This window comes from Cyprinus carpio, chromosome B22 (assembly GCF_018340385.1).
Source record: "Cyprinus carpio isolate SPL01 chromosome B22, ASM1834038v1, whole genome shotgun sequence".
NCBI classification, from domain to species: domain Eukaryota; kingdom Metazoa; phylum Chordata; class Actinopteri; order Cypriniformes; family Cyprinidae; genus Cyprinus; species Cyprinus carpio.
This window is the reverse complement of record NC_056618.1, coordinates 3,813,574-3,835,044: the sequence shown is the minus strand read 5'-3', so window position 1 is coordinate 3,835,044 and position 21,471 is coordinate 3,813,574. Positions and strand designations below refer to the sequence as shown.

At 39.2% G+C, this 21,471-nt stretch overlaps 2 protein-coding genes, 2 long non-coding RNA genes and 1 pseudogene across 5 annotated transcripts in view; 2 read left to right on the top strand and 3 right to left on the bottom strand.

Annotated features, from left to right (window-relative positions):
• The window catches only part of LOC109064427, a 195,802-nt pseudogene that overhangs the window by 101,317 nt on the left and 73,014 nt on the right, over positions 1 to 21,471 (bottom strand).
• LOC109075252 (cryptochrome-1) overlaps positions 1 to 21,471 on the top strand; it is a 198,361-nt gene that overhangs the window by 118,100 nt on the left and 58,790 nt on the right.
• LOC109075257 (ADP-ribosylation factor-like protein 8A) lies at positions 2,579 to 10,248 on the bottom strand. 2 transcript variants are annotated; one of them, XM_042749331.1, is made up of 7 exons: positions 9,994 to 10,236; positions 7,681 to 7,761; positions 6,802 to 6,875; positions 6,633 to 6,726; positions 6,458 to 6,525; positions 6,287 to 6,357; positions 2,579 to 5,578 (listed from the first exon to the last, which is right to left on the bottom strand). In XM_042749331.1, exons 1-7 carry the CDS (start codon positions 10,114 to 10,116, stop codon positions 5,529 to 5,531), a joined length of 561 nt encoding a protein of 186 aa, XP_042605265.1. In that variant the 5' UTR covers positions 10,117 to 10,236; the 3' UTR covers positions 2,579 to 5,528. The 2 variants fall into 2 exon arrangements, with proteins under 2 accessions (XP_042605265.1, XP_042605266.1); XM_042749332.1 differs by lacking the exons at positions 2,579 to 5,578; positions 6,458 to 6,525 and having other exon boundaries at positions 6,304 to 6,357; positions 9,994 to 10,248.
• Positions 14,601 to 15,335, top strand: LOC122141558. Its single transcript, XR_006157907.1, has 3 exons — positions 14,601 to 14,736; positions 14,814 to 15,142; positions 15,266 to 15,335. It is a non-coding gene; the product is annotated as an uncharacterized LOC122141558 (long non-coding RNA).
• LOC109064437 overlaps positions 16,075 to 21,471 on the bottom strand; it is a 30,944-nt gene continuing 25,547 nt past the window's right edge. The window contains exon 4 of the long non-coding RNA XR_006157911.1: positions 16,075 to 16,203. This is a non-coding gene — a long non-coding RNA (uncharacterized LOC109064437). The remainder of the gene's footprint in view (positions 16,204 to 21,471) is intronic.

The following is a 21,471-nucleotide window of genomic DNA, read 5'->3' as shown; positions in this document are numbered from 1 at the left end:
GTCGTGGAAACGGAACCCTTGCGTTGATGTGGGTAACGTGGAGGGGCTTTTCCTCGGGAAGAATAGGGTAACAAGTAATCGAGGGTGGATTAAAAGCTCTGCGCTGTCATGAACCGTACAGAATGAGGTCAAGAGTGTGTTCTACACATTCAGGGAGGTTTTTAAAAAGAAGTTTCTGTAGCTGATTCTTGGGGAACAGTCTTTCGAAGTTTGTCGTGTGATAACAAACCTCAGAACACAAGGGGTGATGAAATTACTTAAAAAGTTTTGCTGTTATACCAGATGATATTCAGGTAGCTACATACAAACATGACAATAGTTTATGCAAGTTTACATAACTTGATCAGAACATTTATCTGAGCTGAAAGGGAAAACCGGCCATAGAAGGAACATTTTCCACAACAGCGCCCCGTGTGGTCAGATTGTGCACTTCATGTTGTTGATAAAAAGAAATGATTGGTAAATAGATTGGTCAGATTGTGGTGAATATGGTACAAGATCAATGCGAAATACAACAGGTCAAAAGTAGCCTAATCTGATTATGTTACCTAAAATGTGTAATGTAATAGATTACGTTACTAACTACAATTTTTGTCAAGTATTTTGGAATTAGTAACAGATTACAATTTGTAAGTAATCTACCCAGCTCTGATAAACAGTTTTGTGATATATTTATAGAACGAAGTATGGTTTATCAATTTCGTCTGTGTATCTGCTGTTCAATTTTACTGTTGCCATGGCGATCTCTGTTTCCCTCGTCTATTTAGAGTAAAAGTACGAAAATAGGTGAACAAATACAAGTGAAAATACAGGCTCTGATAACTTAGATTACATCAAAATTTCTACAACAAAACATCATTTATGAATCGATTTCCCAAATGAAGCTGTCCCCAGATGTTCACAAAAGGAGGTTTTGTCACATTTAACTAACTTCTGTGGAAACTTTTGTTCCTGTAAACCCACACAGTGTCCCAACAGAGGCTTATTTTGTCACAGATGTGAATTCATGAATGACAATCAGCATAGTAAAAAATGCTGGTTTGACAGAAAACAGGTGTTACCATGTTTAACATTTGGATATTTAACCCTTTATAGTACAGAGTTGCCATATGGCAACAATTAATTTCTACTTATTTTACTTGTTATTCTGAAAAATAAATAAATAAATACAATATATTGCAATATGGTAATTAAAAGGACCCGCCTTAAGGCAGTCAATGATGTGCTGTTTTTAAGTCAAATGACATTTAAATGTTCCTCCAAAACACTTTTTTGATAGATATTAAGATTAGATGCATCAATTTCTAAAATAAATGTGCATTTCAATTGAAAAACTAATTTTTTGCCATTTTCCATTGTGGTACACTGTTGCCATATGGCAACGTTTTCCTAAATCTCAAAGGGTTAAGTATAAAGACGTATTAATGGCATGGGAAAGCACAGTACTGCAGTGTAAGTTAATAAGTTGTGTGAAAGTCCCTCAGAGCCACTGTGTGTGCATTATATTCATTTAAGAGTTGTGTGTTTTGTGTGTGTTGACGGCTCACTGACACTGTTTGTTTTGTTCCGCTGAAGTAGACTGAAGCTCCGCGTGAGGTAGCCGTGGAAACCCTCTCAGAGCCGCTCCAGATCACCGCGGGCTCGGCGGAACCGACCGTCAGCAGCGCCGCGTCCCGCTGCACATCCGCTCGCTCGCCCGCGCTCCGTCACCGTCTCCATAACGACACTCACCTCTGACCTTCTCACATCCTACCAGCTGAAGAACAGAGCCAGTCAGCCAGAGTCCAAACCCGGTCAAAAACCAACAGCTGCGGGGGGTCCGACGAGATGAATGTGCGCAAACACACTGCGTGAACCCCGTTAACTCGCTAAAGACCAGCAGAACGCGGGAGCGTTTGTGTGTACGTTTAAATAAAAAGAGCGCGAAAGTCGCCGACCCGCCGTTAGTGTCCACTGCGGTTGCTGAGGGCTCAGATCTCTGATATTGTGTAATTTCAATCTAAAATAAATTAATATAATCGTGTATTTAGGGCCTTCTCAATTTAACATGTATAACCGTTTAATATGGTTTTTTTTTATTTGATCACGTCACATAAGTTAACGTAAAGCTAATCTTCAGAGAATAAACTGCTGAAGAGATTTCATCTTATTTAATAATTAATTAGAAGGATTTTTTTCTCTCTACTGCCCTCTGCTGGTGAAGTTAAAGACTTGTATAGTGCTCTCTGTATATTTTACTACACAGACCTTCTTTTTTTAAAGGTAAGTTGAGCATATTGCATTGTGGGATACGGTATAATTATATTATTGAGTATTCCATAAAGTACAGAAAATTAAACATGGGGCACAGTACATACTATATAATGCAGAAATGCAGTATGATGGTATGTTATTCTGAATGCTACTTTTCTCATCACATTTGGGTCAAAACCACCAAATGAAACTCTTTGTATGTTTTTATTTTCCTAATAAAGCTCCTTAAAAGTCAGCATTTACTCTTTACTACATTTTTGTCCAGTATCACTGAATTAGACCTAAAATCAAAACAACATTGACTTGAAGAAAGAAGAGGCCGTGGTTCTGAGAGGGGAATCATTTAATTTAATTTTTAAATAATCTGTAAAGAACAAGAACAACATGTACAGTTATCACCGCGAGTACGAGAGAATAGAAAGATCCCAAATGAACAACTGAACTGATCGAGTCTGGTACAGAAACACCTGTTATGTGACTGCTTTAAAAAGTTACCTTATATATTCCATATAAAGGGGGGGGGGCTTTATCGAGCTCGGTCCAATCACACGCTGATTATACAGTACCTATGGCAACCAGCTCAATCCCATAATGAAGTCATGCAGGGGTGAAAAAAAAAAAATCACATGGCTCCCCAGCGCGACACCGCTACAAACAATTATAATATCAAAACAAACCTTATGGCCACTTGTAATTAGACATAAAAAAAATAATTAAATCAACACACATACAGAAGATGATAAGAGCGCGGATGAGCTCATGTCCATGATGAACTGCCGACAGGAGTGAACATGAGCTCCAACAAGAGCAGCAGAAAAACGAACGTTCTGCGATCAGCGCTGAATTAAGTAACGCAACACGACAAAGTGACAATTAAACCGTCATAATCAATAAAGTGCTCCACACTGTACACTTCATTAACAAAGCTGAAGATGACTTCATAAGTTATTTTGACAAAATCATTTACGACCTTTACAAAGTCACATAACAGTTTGCCAACAAAGTGAATGATGAAAATTACTTTATTGGTATAACTTCGTAAAATGATGTCGTTATAATCAACAAACTTGACTTGGTTAGATTGACGTCTTAGTGACTTGTAAATCATTTTCAAAAAAGTTATTTATAAACTCGATGTTACGCAACTAAGTTGTGCGCTACAAGGTTGACTATGAAAAAGACTTCGGTATAATCAACAAAGTTGACTTCGTTAGGTTGACTTTGTAAGTGACTGTTACGAAACTGACTTTGACAAAGCCATTCATGAATCTAACAAAGTCACATAACAAAGTTGTGCAATTCAATTGCTAACAAAGTCAATTAGGAACACAAGGATGACTTTGTAAATGTTGTTAAAATCAAGCAAGTCAACTTCATTAGACTGACTTCATAAACGACTTTAGCAATGTCAACTTCAACAAAGGCATTTACGAGCTTGATCTTACACAACTAAATTGTGCGACAACCACTTTGCCGAATGTCATGAATGTAACTTAGGTTGAGTTCGCAAATTACTTCAAAAGAAATCAACTTTGTTACACCCGCTTCATTATAGTAATGCTGTCTATGTTGCAAGTTCACAACTTTGTTACATAACTAAAAGTTAACTTCGTAAATAATTGCTATTGTCAACAAAGCTGTTTGCGTCACTTTCCAACGACAGTTGTATTGTAGTAAAAACACCTTTTGTAACTATGGTTACCATTGTAACCAGTGTCGTAACACAAACTTTGCAACGTCAATGTTGACTGTATCATTACTTCGTAACCAGTGCAGCAGTGTTGATTACCGCCATTTTGTCGCATTGCGTCGTAAACTCATGTGTAGACTATGAACTCATGACAATCAAACATTATTGAATGAACAGGATGAATATAAAGTGATTAACAATTGCGAAAAAGTAAACCTTAGGCATTTATAGCGTAAATATTATTCTAGTTGTCATATGACGTTATCCGTGCATACAAACACCATAGCTCACTCTCTCTCTCTCTCTCTCTCTCACACACACACACACACACACACAATCCATTCATTCAGATTGCTGTGATATGAGCGGGGTCTTCTTTATTATTATTATCATTATTATAATCATAGGACGCTAATCACACTAAGACAAACACCGTAACGCTTAGGAGGGAGATCTCATTTGGTTTAAGTTGCTATTTACATAATCCAGTTGAAAAACACTGTGAAAAAACATGATTAAAAACATGCCAAAAACAACTGAAATATGTCAATTTACATATGTATAATCTACCGACACGTTTATAAACTGTTATGATTTAGGCCAAAAACATCCACGTGTGACAAAAACTAAACAGGCTGTAAATGAAATAAAGCGATAAAAAAAAAAAAAAAAAATCACAAGATCTTTATCTCTCCCAACATTGTTCAGAAACAACACTGGAATTCAGCAGGAGATTCGCGCAACATTTGCCGCATCTACGCTGTTTTTGTTAGCGCAACGATCTGCAGGTCCACCAGAGACAGATCAACGTTCGTCATTGTGTCCCATCTAGCACTGATGTTGCTCTGCACGCGTTCGCAGACTGACGTTCCTAAAAAAACAACGCGATTGGAACTGTTGCCATGACAACCCACCCACTTCAACGATACAACGCTGTGATCACGGCGACTCAAAGGAAACGTACAAAACCTTAATTTGTACATGTTAAACTCTTCAAAAAGATTCATGTGCTTTAAAGATAAAAAGATTTCGTAATGCTACAATATTAACGCAAACCATGTGACCTTGATGCCCACGAGATGATGTCACGTTCGTAGAAACTACGCCAGCACCGGGTCAAGCTAATAGGCTAATAATACTAACATGTAATTTCTTGCTAAACGCAAAACAATAGTGTACATCAATGAATTCTCCCAGTGAACGATCAGAGAGCATGTGGAATGTTCTCACAACATCAGAACGTTAAAACAAGATGCCGGTGCGAACGCCCAAAATCACGTGACCATAGAGCGCTGGTTCCGACAGATGCTGTGGGCGTCGAGTCGAGGTTCGATCCCGTCTCCGAGCAAACACGCAGAACGACGCGCGCGAGCAAAGCACGTCATGTGACTTCATGACGAACCGTAAAAGAAACACATTCAAGTAAAAGTAAAAATCAACGTTCAAACGATGTAGATGATGTGGATTAGTTTATAAGAACAGAGAGAGGGGCGGATGCTTGTTTGTTTAGAAAGAAATCGAGAGCGTCTAAAATGTAGTTGATCACATGATGCGGTTCCTCCAATCAGACGCTGGCTCCGCCTCCTCAGCTCCGCCGGGTCCGCGAGTGCTGGATCAGCCACTGTAGTGTGATGTCTGGAACACATGACCATGAGCTCATTAACATATGACCCGCCCACACATGCATTAGCTGACAGTAACCTTAGCAATTTTGTTGCTAAATTTAGCAACTTTTCAGACTACCCTAGCAACCATTTTCTTCTAAAAGCACCTAGCAACAAATTTAGCTATTTTTAAAATTTATTTGGCAACTTTTGATAAGTGACTCAAATGATAAAAAGGAACGTTTACCATTTCAATTACACAAAAAAGAGAAAACCAAAAATGCCTAGCAGTACACACATAACATTAATTGCGTTAGCTGCTATTTGCAATTGTTCAATTTAATAATAATAATGATAATAATTGAATAATTGTTCATTTATGATACACTTGGTTAGTAGCTTGCACTTGCGATTGTATATCAGTTGGTACACTGTAAGATAAATATCTAGAAAAATGGAAAAGGTGCTAGTAATTTTCCAGAACATTATCTGTTGTCCATTATCTGCTGTAACTCGAGAACACATAATATAATGTGCAATTAAAAATGCAGGTAAAAAAAAACCTTCATAACCAGAAAATTCCTTCATATTACGCTGCAGTAAAAGTCAGAAAGTGACAAAAACGCTGAAGAAAGAGCTTAACAGGGAGCATAAAACACTTAATAGAAGTGTTCAATCTGATCGATATATATAGCTGATGTAAAACTGTATTTTTAATGCAGTATCATTAACGTCTTACCGATGTTGTCCTGCTCCTTACAAGAGATGGAGTAACAGCAGATCTCTCTGTCCTGGATGGCCGACAGGTTCCTGTGGATCAGATTTAACAAGCATTTTCAGTCCTCGGATCACAATCAGACTGCATTAAGACCTAACATTTTTAGTTCTGAACGGTTACGGATGAACTCACATTCTCTCGATGAGCTCCTTCTCATCCAGAGCTCCGGGAAGATCACGCTTATTGCCCAAAACCAGAACCTGAGGAAATATGGAAACTTTTATGATCGAACAACCACATAGAGATGAAACAGTTTCATAAAACCTGATCTGAACACATGAGAAGTGTCAGAAATGATCAGACTCACTGGGATTCCCTGCAGCTGGGGTTTGTCTAACAAGTTGTGCAGCTCGTTCTTCGATGCCTCGATCTTCTCCGGATCGGCCCCATCAACCATGTACCTGAACGACACACGCGATCCATTACGAACACATGACCTCATGACGTAACGTACCTGAGACTATGAGTATACTCACACGATAGCACTCACGCCGCGGCAGTATCGCTCCCACATGCTCCTGAAGCGCGGCTGACCGCCGATGTCCCACAACTACAACAAACACACACACTGTCACTCAGTGATATAGCCTTATTATTGCACAATTTATTAAACAAGGCCATTTTATATTACAATTTTATATGAAACTGTCTTTTTTTGGTAGAAATTAGAAACATCTCATTACAATTTAAAACACTGGTCTGATTTTCTAGCAATAACTACTAAATAAACTAAGAAAATTATATTTAAATAATTTTAATATTATATATGTTTTTTAAGACAACTAAAGATGACACAAATATAAATGGATTTTTTTTTATTTTATGTTTTTAAGTTTAATAGGCAAGATGGCTGCAGATAAAGCAATATTTTATTTCACTATTTATTTTATACAATACTTTATACCATTTTTTTGGGCAAAATTTGTAATTGGAACTTTTGCACATATTTTTACAACTATTTTCTATATATATATATATATATATATATCTTTTTTAAATACATAAAAATATAAATGTATGTTTTTAAGGGAGCTGGCTTAATAATAAAAAAACGTTATACTTATTGATAAACTTATAATTCCCATTAATTAATGGAACATTTCATTTTGAGAATTTTTTCTTATGATAACTATGGTCACTACTAAAATATGTGTAGATATATGTGCACTTTTTATTTTTTTTGAGCCATCAGGAACTGTCACAAGTTATGCAATTTTTTTAATAAAATATTTTTTTTTACTTTTTTCTTATTTTAAAAACATTTTTTTATTGAAAAATAATTATTGAATGCAATTGTTTAGGTAAATGTATATAAAACATGAATATTTAAAATGATTTGTATTTTTCGTGCTTACCTTGATGGTGACGTTTCCCTTGGTGATCTTACGCATGTTGAAGCCGACCGTAGGAATCATGTCCTCGCTGAACTGACCCGACTGCAGACACACACACACACACAAAGACAGACAGAGTTTCACAAATCAAGCATCTGAATCCACTGAAATCTGCTTGATCACAGACAAACCTCCCTGCAGCTCCAGTGTGGTTTACTGCCACGAAACGCCTGGATTTATGCACCGACGACCTTCCTGTGTGTGTGTGTGTGTGTGTGTGTGTGTGTGTGTGTGTGTGCTGTGGCTGTTGAATACATAGACAGGCAGACCACATGATTGGACAGAATGCCAGATGCTGATTGGGCTGAGAAACAGGGTCAGCTGATCAACTATGATGCTAAATCTGATACACTGTATCTGATTTGATGACACTGTGTAATACATTGTGTCGGCTGAATTAATAAATGTAATAACGCTTTATGTGACAGTTTGTGTCTGATGGTGCCGTATCTGATCCATCTGATCTGATGATGTGGTATCTGAAACATTGTATCTGATTTGATCAGACACATTATATCTAATAACACTGTATCTGGGGGGTATTCCAGAAAGCAGGTTATGTGATACACCCGGGTGTGTTTAAGGGTAAGCAAGCGGATAAACTCAGCTTTCGGTTCTAAAAGCGGAGGTTACTCTCAGGGTATGATAGTAACCATAGCAACTGATTCTCTGAACAGAACCTGCTCCGGAGTAGATCATGTTTCAGGGTTAGTTCACTTCAGAGCTATCAGCGCGAGCGCCACCTACTCACTAGACTCCATTGCTCACAATATTAATGATTAATACAGTACAGTTATCAAATATACAATATACACTATATATATATATATATATATATATATAGTTGTATGTTAATTATAAACGCCATTACAAGTACTATATAAAGTAATATATTATTCTGTGTTGTTATATTTATTCTATGGTCATATATAACAGTTATCAATTTATATTAATTATAAAACACTATAACAATGTAATGTTTATTTTATTCTAATATACTAATATATAATATAAATGTATGTGTTATTTCTTATTATATAATAGGCATCAAACAAACAACATAGTTCTTATTCTCAGTGATTAAAAGATTAAATGAAAAATATGACAAATGACTGCACAAGCATCAATTAGGTGGTGATGTGCAGAATGTAATTGACCAATGAACAAAAGAAGACGAAAGAAGCACTTTTTCTTAGCCTCCGTTTCCATAGTAACTCGACGATTCTTCGCGCTCTGTTGAGAGTGTCTTGTGTGTTGAGCAGTTAACCTTGCTTTCTGGAATACACCCCTGACTTAAAGATGCTTAATGGTCACATTACATCTGATGCGATGACACTGAATCAGACTTGAATCCTCTATATTATGTCTGAATTACTGTTTTTGATCCGGCAATGCATTATGTGACACAATGTATCTGATACTCTGCATGTGATACTCTGATCACTAACGATGTTGTATCATATGTATTTTATCTGACCTAATGATGCTGAACTTGACGATCTGTGTCTGATGTGATGCATCTTCTACACTGAGTCTGATCTAATGATGCACACACTGTATCTGATGATGAAAAACACTGTATCCGTGTATGTATGTATAAAGCCGAATCTTCTATATTGTATCTGATCTAACGATGCACACACTGTATCTGATACAGTGTATTTAATAAAGCCGAATCGGACCCATGGTGCCTGATCTGATCATTCTGTCAGTGATACAATGATCTGATTATGCTATAAAACTGACACACTGTATCTGATGATGCTGCATCTGTTACACTGATGATTCCATCATCTCTGAGCTAATCGTGCTGAATATGACACATTGTGTCTGATCTCTTCTATCTGATCTTACAATGCACACGATTTACCGACCAAGCTGAATCTGATACATTGTCTCTAATAATACTTTGACTGACACACTGATCTGTTTTTCTGTATGCGCTACATTGTGTCCAAAGACGTTGATCTGCTCTAAAGCTGCTGAATCCGACACACTGTATCTTCTATATTGTATCTGATCTGACACACTGTGTCTGCTGACGCTGAATCTGACACATTGTGTCTGTTGTTGTATATTCTGGATCTAGTCCGATGCTGAATCCGACACACTGTATCTGATCTGATTCTTCTGTAGGTGACACATCTCATGCTGAATGTGACACATTATATCTTCTAGATTGTATCTAAAGACGCTGAGTCGGACACATTCTGATCTGTCTGTGATCAGCGGCGCGTCGCGAGGCCTGTGATGAAGCGAGGAAGGCTTGATTACCGCGATCACGTTGACGAAGGTGGTCTTCCCCGAGTACTGCAGGCCGACCAGCGTCAGCTCCATCTCCTCCTTCCAGAAGAGCGCCTTGAACCAGTCCAGCAGCTTGTTGAATAGCGCGATCATGGTGCGGCTCGAGCTCGGTCCGGGTCTGCTGCTGCTGCTGCTGCTGCTCGCGGAGCGTTCTTCCTCATTGGGTGGGGTTTCACGTCCACGCACAGCTGATCCAAACAATGCGGGACTCGCGGCGCCACGCGCCCCCTGCTGGACGCACGCCGGTGACGTCACCGCCGGTCTCTCTGCTGCTGGCTCACAAATAAAACATGAAGTATATTAAAATCTTCTCCTATCTTTAATGACGTTTTTTTTGTTGTTGTTTAGTTTGTAATGTATTAAACACCCCCCTTTTCTTCTTTATTTTAGTTTGATATCATTGTCATTTTTATGTTGATGGTTGTATTTTTGTATACTGTTTTTTTTTTTTTTTTATTAAAAAATTGGAAAATCTATAAATGTAATTGATCAATAATTTAAAAGTACACCGGATGTCGTAATGAAATTATAAAATGAACTGTATGAAAAGTTAGGTAATTATTTTAAGTATGTTTTATAATAACTTTCTTTTTTTTTTTTTTTTTTTTTACAAATCCAAGGCACTTTTTTATTCAGGAAAATATATCTTAAAATAATACAAAAACATCAGCAAGAAATCATTTATTTTTTTTTTTATTTATTAAAATGTATTTCTATATTAAAATATAAAATGAATGGTATGAAAAAATAGGTCTTTGTTTTTAACATGTTTTAACATGTTTGTTTTTTAAATAAATATTAAAGCACTTAACTTTTTACTCAGGAAAATCCCTTGCAAAATAATATAAAAATAAGTGCTGCTTTACTATTTGATTAAATATATTCAATAATTTATGTTTATTTTATTTTTCAAAATGTACTGTTTTTGAAACAGACAAAACATTTCTGTAAATATATTAAATACATAACATATATACATAACAGATAAGTAGGTATAGAAAAAAACGATTTGTCTACATAATAAATCATCATATATAAACAGTTATTAACATTTAAACATATTTGTGTACAAATGAAATATGTAATTATTTTTCTAATAATTCCTGCAGTGATGTAACGTCAAACTGTACAGCTTGATAAAATCTGCTCTTTGAGTTAATATTTAGATTTAGTCAGGTCAAGGTTTATGCGTTCAAACCTCTCCCTAATCACTCAAAACCGCACCCTCAAACTACCAAATACCAAAAATAACAACTAACAAACAACAAACCACCCAAAGCACTTACTTAATCAATCATCAATAAAAAATGATTAATCATTTTAAAATGGATTTAAAACTATCGCGGATAAATGTATCGTTATCGCATCGCGCGCGAGTCGAATCAGCGTTTGTGAACTCGCAGATGAGTGACGCGGCAGCGCGAGCGGTGCTAACGCGAACCTGCCAGTGAAATAACTCACGAAACTGCGGGAAAATCAGCGTCAAATCACCGATAACGGCCCGGTCGCGACGGTATAAGACGATTTTTTGTGTTTCAGAGCGCTGTTTGTGCGGGAAGCGGCGGACAGAGGCTGTATTTGAGAGTGTTTTGGTCAGCTGATGACTGGCGTGTGTGTGTTTGTGTGTGTGTTACAGAGATCATCAGCCATGAAGGAAGACGCCTTCTCTCGGGATTTAGGATAGAAACACAGTATCTCTCTCTCTCTTACACACACACACACACACACACACAATAACACACTGTTTCCACACTCCTCCACTGACACTCTCACACACACACACACCTCACAGCACACAACACACTGCAGCTGTTTCCACACTCTGATGAAGAAGATGATGCTGTTGATGAAGACGAGGCCCTGACTCACTCACACACACACACACTCTGGTATCATGGGCTCGTCTCTCAGCGAGCCCTGCATCTATGATAAGCTGTCGGAGAGCATCGACATCCTCCGGCAGTCTGGATACAGGTATGGGATGAGCGAGAGCGAGATCGAGAAGTTCATCAAGCAGGTGCTGGAGACTAACGAGCCCCGCAGGGAGCCCCCCACAGTTCCCCATCCTGAGGGCCACCGTCAAGGTGCGAGGAGACACACACACACACACACACACACACACACACACACACCAAACCAAACTCCAATCCAAATGGTTTTGGATCTGACACAACAGCCAACGTATCAAAGCCAACGTGTTTTTGTCAATAATGATAGTAGAACAGAAAATAATCTTTATAATGATATTAAAATATTTATAACACATTACACACGTATTTAAAATATTTACTATGCTTTTTTATATTATAAAAATAGGATGAAACAGAAAATTATATTTACATATGGCCACATACATCGTTTTGAAATTTTCACCAAATGTTTGAAATAAATTACGTCGTCATCTGAAATATAACTACTGTTAGTCACATGCATTGTTCCATTACTGGGATTTTACTATTGTATGATTATAGTATTTCTATATTCAGCACAGTTTTGAGACGCATTCTTGAGTGTATATATATATCGGTGTCACAGATGTGTGTTTATGTGAAGTGTGTACACGTGTGTGTGTGTGTGTGTGTGTGTGTGCAGCTGGTGCTGGCGCTGGGGGTTCTGCTGATGGTGGTGCTGGTGTTCACGTATCCTCACAGTGCGCCACTGCTGGACTCCTCGAGCGCAGCCGGACTCACACAGATCATCACCCGCTCAGTCACGCACGGCTGCTGGAGCTGCCCATCGCCAACAAAATACAATCTGCACGGTGAGACCACATCAGACCACATCAGACTCCATTAGACACATCAGTACTCCGTCAGACACATCAGACCACATCAGACTCCATTAAACACATCAGACTCCGTCAGACACATCAGACCACATCAGACTCCGTCAGACATATCAGACTCCATTAGACACATCAGACTCCGTCAGACACATCAGACCACATCAGACTCCATCAAACACATCAGACCACATCAGACACATCAGACTCCATCAGGACACATCAGGCTCCGTCAGACACATCAGGCTCCGTCAGACATATCAGACCACATCAGACTCCGTCAGACACATCAGACCACATCAGACTCCGTCAGACATATCAGACTCCATTCCATTGACACATCAGACCTCCGTCAGACCATCACATCAGACTCCATTTGAGACACATCAGACCACCACAATCAGACTCCATTAGACACATCAGACCACGTCAGACTCCATTAGACACCTCAGACCACAACAGACTCCGTCAGACACAGACCACATCAGCCACTCCGTCTCAGACATATCAGACCACATCAGACTCCGTCAGACACATCAGACTCCATTAGACACATCAACGCACTGGCCTCCAGACACACAAGACTCCATTAGACACATCAGACTCCATTAGACACATCAGACCACGTCAGACTCCATTAGACACATCAGACTCCATTAGACACATCAAGCTCCGTCAGACTCCATTAGACACATCAGACCACATTCAGACTCCATTAGACACATCAGACCACATCAGACTCCATTAGACACATCAGACTCCGTCAGACTCCATTAGACACATCAGACCACATCAGATTCCGTCAGACTCCATTAGACTCCATCAGACTCCATTAGACACATCAAACCACATCAGACACATCAGACTCCGTCAGACTCCATCAGACACATCAGACTCTGTCAGACTCCATCAGACCACATCAGACTCTGTCAGACACATCAGACTCTGTCAGACACATCAGACTCCATTAGACACATCAGACCACATCAGACTCCATTAGACACATCAGACCACGGGAGACTCCATTAGACTCCATCAGACTCGGTCAGACTCCCATTAGACACATCAGACCACATCAGACTCCATTAGACACATCAGACCAGGACACGTCAGACTCCATTAGACACATCAGACTCCGTCATACTCCATTAGACTCCATCAGACTCGGTCAGACTCCATTAGACACATCAGACTCCATTAGACACATCAGACTCCATTAGACACATCAGACTCCATCAGACACATCAGACTCCATTAGACTCCGTCAGACTCCATTCAGACACATCAGACACAAAATAAAACACAAATGTGTCATTTTTGCTTAGTTTGGGTTTAACTGGATCATCGAAGTGTCAGTAGCAAAGACACTGGTTAATAAAATGGGATTAAATACATAGTGATATTTGTCTTTTTTTCAACACATTTAATTATTGCACGTTTGTATAATATTCTGCGTTTGCATTTGACTGTTTTTATTGACTTTGAGGATCACTGAATCTGTTTTAGAGTAAACACGTTCATATTTAGTCTGGCACTACAGTGAGATCATGTTCACACTTACTCCTGATTTCTGTCACCATGGCAACACCAGAGCTGTCACTCAATATATGAGAAACAAAGCAACTGCTGGTACTTATTTGAAAAAGTAATTTCCGTCTAAATTAAAAAGTAATGGGTTACTTTACTAGTTACTTTAAAAAGTAATCTGATTGTGTAACTTGTTACTAGTAATGCGTTACCCCCCAAACCACTGGCCACATGTGTCCATCTCAACACGCCTGTGTGTGTGTGCAGGGTTTCACGAGTGGTGGGCGTCCGGCGCCCTGCAGACGCCGCGGGGGAACTGCTCCGCCTGCGCAGACGTGACTGCAGTGCTGGAGCTGAGCATGTCTGCGGGGATCAACAGACACACACAGCCCCTGCTGCTCAAGGTACACACACACACACACACACACACACTCACTCACAGTAGTGTGTGGTGATGGAGGTTAACGTGTGTGTGTTTCAGGGTGGAGAGTCTCTGTCTCACCGTGTGTCTCATCTGGAGCAGTTCTCACAGACGCTCAGAGAAACACCGGGCCAACTTCACCCTGCCTGCTCTGGTAACCAGCAGCCCTCGGGTTATTAGATGATACATCAGCATCTGTATCTGTGTGTGTTTTGAAGCTTGTGTGTGTGTGTGTGTGTGTGTGTGCTTCAGGAGTTTCTCGTCCAGTCCCAGAGAGACGCTTCTCCAGTGGCTGTTTCCCGACACTGAGCTCTGCCCCTCTGCTGGAGAACACAGGCACAACACTGCAGCACTGCCAGCTGACCGACAGCACCAGCACACAACACACGGTCAGAACACAGGTTTTCTTTTTTATATATATATATATATAGTATATATATATATATATTATATAATATATATATAATATGGGGCCATCTCATGTATGTCTGGTGTTGTTGTTGTTGTTGCAGAGAGTGCAGGTGTGGGGTTGGCTGGTGTTGGGCTGAAGGGTCTCCGTGGGTTCGTGTTGTTCCCGTCCAGTGGCGATGCCAAACCCACTGCCGCTCCTTCAGTCTGTGGCTGGAGCCCGGGGGGGGACATGGGTAAGACACACATCTCTCCGAGCTGTGAGCATCTCCTCATTGCTGCGCTGCTTCTAAGGATGGGCCATATGGGCTTAAAAATAAATCACGATACTTTCTGGTATTTAATGCGCATAACGATATCAAATGACGATAATTCAGGAATCCTGTTTCTTTAGAGAAATGTATGATCTTTCCTATTTTTACCGGCTGCATGAATGGGGTGATCATTACTGAGCACACATGTAATGTTTAATTCACACTGGAAGCCGGAGGGCGCGCTCTCGCGCAGAAACTCCACGCCGCATACGCAGAAAAGAAGTAATAGCACTGACAATGCTCCAGGAAATCCCTAATATGGACACAGTATCCAGTTAACGCTGAATAAAACACACAACGGAGATAAAGAAATTTTAAGTGATAAAACATAAAGACTATAAACAATACGACTGCATGAAATCTAGCTATGGTCTGTGTTCTTCACGCAGTCTTGGGTGTTTTTATAAGGATAAAGTATATTTATAATGCAGTGCTGATGGACATGGTTTCTGTTCCTCCTGTGATCTGATCGCGTTGTTGTTCTGTGCCGCAGTGTTGGCGGATCCGCGCTTCTGGCTGCTGGAGCTCTTCGTCTCCCGTCTGGAGCTCAGAGAGTGCTGTGTGACGGCCCTGTGCTCTGAGACTCTGACCATGCCGAGCCTCACACCTCTTCCAGGAAGTGACATCAGCACTCAGACGCTGTGTGTTTCTGGGGTCTTCGGCTCCGTGGAGATGTTCTCTCTGATCCTCGCGGCCAGACGCTCGGGAACACGTTCACTTCAGAGAAACTGTATTTGATGGATGAAAGAAAATCAAACCTATTTTAGTACATTTTGACAGTCTTGTCAATTCATGACCATTGAGGTGCATTTCGTCTACAAATAGTTGACCCACGCGGGATGCCCACACACCCAAAAAAGAAAACAGAAAAATACTCATTACTGTACACAAATAAATTTCTCATTACCGTTTTACAATACAATTAAATTAATGTTATATATATAAAGTCAACTGTAAATTATTTTAACATTTTATGGTAGTATTTGTTGCTACTGACTAAATTTAAAAAAGAATATTATTTCTGTAATACAGCGCTGAGAACAAGAATTTTTGGTGGAATTTTTTTTTTGTGTTTCTATGGTATTAAAAAAAAAGGGGATGTAACGTAATGGAGCATAAATATAAACTGATATAATGGAAAACAAGAATGAGATTTATTATAATTTTTAAAAACATTTTCCCATGTTATGGTAATCTTTTTGTTGGTCTTATTTTTTTTCATTATGGTAATGAGAATTATTTTTTTCCAAATCTTATTTTTTTGGTGAAGGTTAATGAGAATGATCTTATTTTTTTCATTATGGTAATGAGAACGATGGGTATTTTTGTGTGTATTACGGTGATGAGAATGATTTTTATTTTTTGTGTATTACGGTAATGACATTGAGAATTATTTTGTAATATTACATGGTAACAAGAACTTATCAGGAGAATCTAAGGTGTTTTTTTTTTTTTTATTATGGTAATTATGGTAATGACGGTGAACTATTTTTGGCAACTCGCAGTAACGTGTGCCAGCTGTGTCGGACTAAAAATGCGTTTTATTGTCATGAATGTAAATTTCAGTCCTGAAATGTGAGCCGCGCATGTCCGCGACTCAGCCAATCAGAGCACTTTAAATGTTGGTCACATCTGCCGATGACGTCATCACCGTCAGATGACGGTTTAATATAGCCAAATGTTTTATTATTTTTTTGTCCTCTGGAGTTTCTCAATCATCGTAAATAATGAGAATAAGATGCAGAGTTACTAATAGGATTCAGAGATTTATGTTGATTGTGATTTACACAGTAAACAAAAGCTGGCTGTTCGTAAATGCTGCGTGTGATTTATGTGATTGTTCGTCACATTTGGAGTGAATGATGGTGATTTTATAATGTCTGATGCTGCTCTAAATCCAGGCTCGAAGTGTGAAAATACAACAGAAAATCAGGAAAGGACAAATCAGAAACAAAGAAAGATATTTTGATTCGCCCATTCAATGAAAAAAAGTGATTTGTTACCAGACGATATATATTTTCACAACATAACAACCTCACTAAACTTGTGAATCATTATTAAGAAAAAGACGAGTATCGTCAGCTTAGTGACTAATTATCGGTGTATTCCCTTCAGTTTGAGTGCTTTATATGCAAACATAATAGCTCGGAGGCTAATAGAAAAGGAAAATCGGGGTGAAGTGCCGTGAAGAAGCACTTCCTCCTTCTGGATCCGGTTATTAGAGCAGAAACGCGGGATCGCGGGGCGGAAGTGAGAGGTGAGGACCGGATGTGAGTCTCGGTGTTGACGGCAGGAGGCGCTCTGTGTGGCTCAAACACACGGGGCTTTATATACCAAACTCTTATCATTTAATGTCATTATTATTTGTATTATATGTATTTTTAGTATTTACTATCATTAACAGAAAAGAATCTTTTAACACTTATAACAAAAACAATTTATATATTATAGAGATGCTACAACAGCTATTTCTCATGCTTGATTTTTCATTTTATTCCTCTGAATGTAATAATTCGTGCTCATTTATTAATTTATCAGAGCTTTTACTCTAGGTTCTGCAGCGAAAGCCTCATTAAACGTACTTCTTTCAACCATTATTATGTCATAAGCTATCACAGGTATATTTGTAGCTATAGAAAAAATACATTGTATGGGTCACAATTATACATTTCTCTATTTAATGCCAAAAATCATTAGGATATTAAGTAAAGATCAATGTTCATGAAGATATTTAGTAAAATTCCTACCGTAAATATATCAAAACTCATTTTTGATTAGTAATATGGCATTGCCATAAGAGCTTCATTTGAACTTTAAAGATGATTTTTCTCAAATATTTAGATTTTTTTGCTCCCGCTCAGATGCCAGATTTTCAAATATTGTCCTCCTAACAAACATATATCAATGGAGAGGTTTATTTATTCATTAAAAATTAACAATTATGAACTGGTTTTGTGCTCTCAAGGGTCATTTATGGCACCAAAACGGTTTCGCAAACAAAGCTGCTTGTCCATTTAATCTCACAGTTTCCTGTCTGAGCGCCCGCCTGCCGGAGGACCGAGGCGCTGCGTCCGCCGCGTGATCGCACGTTGTCGCGGTGGCATGTCGGGGCCGCTGGCGGTGGTGAGTATCCCAACCTGCGCTGCTGCTGCTCCGGAGAGAATGATGGTAGTGGCGGACAATACACAGCAGCGGCTGCAGACACACGCACACCGACATTATTCGCGTTATCCCCGCGCTCTGTCCGTCTGTGTGTGTGTTTGTGCGCGTGTGTGTGTGTGTGAGTGAGTGAGTGAGCGTGTGTGTGTGTGTCACGAGGCCTGCGCGCTGTGCGCGTGTCTGCGTTCATCTGCGCTGTAAACACACTAACAAAGTACTGTGGTAGTTACCCACGAGACGTATTATCGCCAGAATCATGTTCCAAGTGATGTACAACGGTGCTCCCGGGTTCCTCGAACCACCCACGGTGTATTACCTCGGTACACGTGGAAAAACGTGGTAGCACCATGGTACTTTTTTGTGTGTTTTGCAGCAGCGCGCAAATATGGTGCTTTTAACTTATTTTGAAACTCAACTGGACCGTATGTTGCTTAGCAACAGCACCAGTGTCTGCTGGATTTATTGTAGTCAACTTCTGTTGCTAAGCAACGCCAAAAAGTTCGGTAGTTGGCGCGGCCGTGATTTCCGTGATTTAAATACGCGGCAACCTGAAATATCCACTCTACAACGCAAAGCATCAACACAGAATAACTTTAAAATCAGTCAGATTTCTGTTGGTCAACGTGACAAAATTCACCTGCTGACCCAACATTTAGATCGCGTGTATTTCGTAAATTTCGATGAATAACGGTATAAGTGGCGTGTGAAAGCTAAACGATTTACACTTAAAGTGTTTGAAATCAATTAACTTTAAGTAATTTTGTGCTTTCGTCATGTTAGTTTTTTAAATTATTATTCTATTAAATAGTTTTAGCATGTTTAGTACTTAAATACTACTAAAAATAAAAACTGCTGGGTGTTTTGTAATTCTCAATAGTTTTCTATTGCAACGTTAGTAATTTTATAAGTACAATAAAATATATGTTTTTCAATTAAAATCAACATAAATTAAACGCAAATACAACAAAAAGTACAAAGGCCCCAAAGATAAAAACAATTAAAATTATAAATCTTTTTTTGTTTGTTTTTTTTTGCATTGTGATCATGAGAATTTGGGAGAAAAAAGAATCATCGGGGCCCAAAAAATTCTTCATAATAATGTCCCAAATTGATTATTTTATTTATTGGCTTTATTTAGAACCGAATTAAACTACGATGATTGGTTTTATTACATTTTATTACTACAATACATTTTAGTTATTCAAATCTAGATAAATACTGTCATGATCAACAACATACAATTTTATATTTAAATTAATTTTAAGCAATGCGATTATGAGAATTTGAAAGGAAAATTAGCTTCGTTAAAATCTTAAAATAATGTTGCAATAACCAGGAAGTCTTGCACGTAATGAACCTGAAACAATCGCTGAATATAAATTAAACAATGTCAAAAATGCACAGTAGGTTAAGTTCGTTAGTTGGTGCGGCAAAATATCCACTGTACGTGTCAGTGTAAAACCAAGCAGGTTTCTGTCGGTCATTGCGATGAATTCTCATGACCAAACATTTTGCGCAAAGTGTCACACCAAACTCCAGATTGTGTGGATTTTGTCTACGACATTACGCCAGACATAACGGTAAATGTAGCCATAGATGGCTGGGTGTGTAAAATCTAAATCGCTTTACATATCTTGTGAAACGAAGTCTCAGCGATTTCTGCTTTAAACAATTTTCACACACATCGGTTCAAATTGTATTGTTCTCTCTGAACTGCTGTATTTGAGGGATGTAAGGTGTCAGATGCTGACTGTACATGGTGTTCTAGTTGTGTGACGCAGCTTGTGTTTAAGGTGTAATGTGTGTGTGTGTTCAGCGCATGGCAATGATAGGATGGGTGTTTGGGCGTCAGGCCGTGGAGGCCCTGAGCGCCCGGATCCACCGTTACCTCAGCAGACCCTCGCAGCTAGGCTTTGAGACAATCTCATGGACATTCGCAACATCGTAACATTAGTATTATACCCGTGCTTTGTCACCATAATTCGACTCCAAAAAAACTTAGGTTCAAATATTTTGTTTCACCACCCCGCGTCTGTGGGTTGCTGTGTACATACTGTGTTTTACTTTACATTATCATTATTACGAATATCCTTGCATCAGATCATTAGCTGGAATTACTCGTTTGACTTAGATCACGCACTCGTCTTTAAGTCATTTTAACGGCTCTTGTCTCGCTTACCGTGGAGGCATGACGAACAGTCGACAGATGGCGGCCACGGCAATAATTATACCGTGCGGATATCCAGCACGGAGGTTACGGTAATTGCGTTAAAAGCGGGATCCGCCCGCGCGCGAGATCCGACCACCTGGAAGCGAATCGATTAATCGTCCGAAGAACTGACTGATGCTTGATTACCCAAATAAATGTTAGTGACAGTGGTGGTGTGTAAGAGATCTGATGGTGTTGTGTGGATGTTCAGATGGTGAGTCTAATATGAGAGGAAACACGGGTTCAGCTGGGAGGGAAGGGGACCACGGCGAGATATCATTCAGCCGCGTCCGCGTCCAGCAGAAAGGTGTGTGTGACGTACCGCTGAGCAAGTGTGATACAAGTCCCTTTCAAGGGAAGTCAGTTCACCGGCCAGCTGACCATATGAATTTGCAACGCGCCTTAGAGGGCAGCTCAAACAAGACAAAGTCCTATCTAAATGAATGGGGGAATCCTGGAGAATCTCAAAACTATTCTATGAACTCACAATTAAATCCTGAGACATGAACCTGCCATGTGCGTGTGGCGAAGGCCTGTCTCCTGAGGAACAACAATACTCTATAAGAATGATCATCACAAAGGCACAACAAAACACACTTTTGCTTTTATCCGATGGGTTTTACCTGCT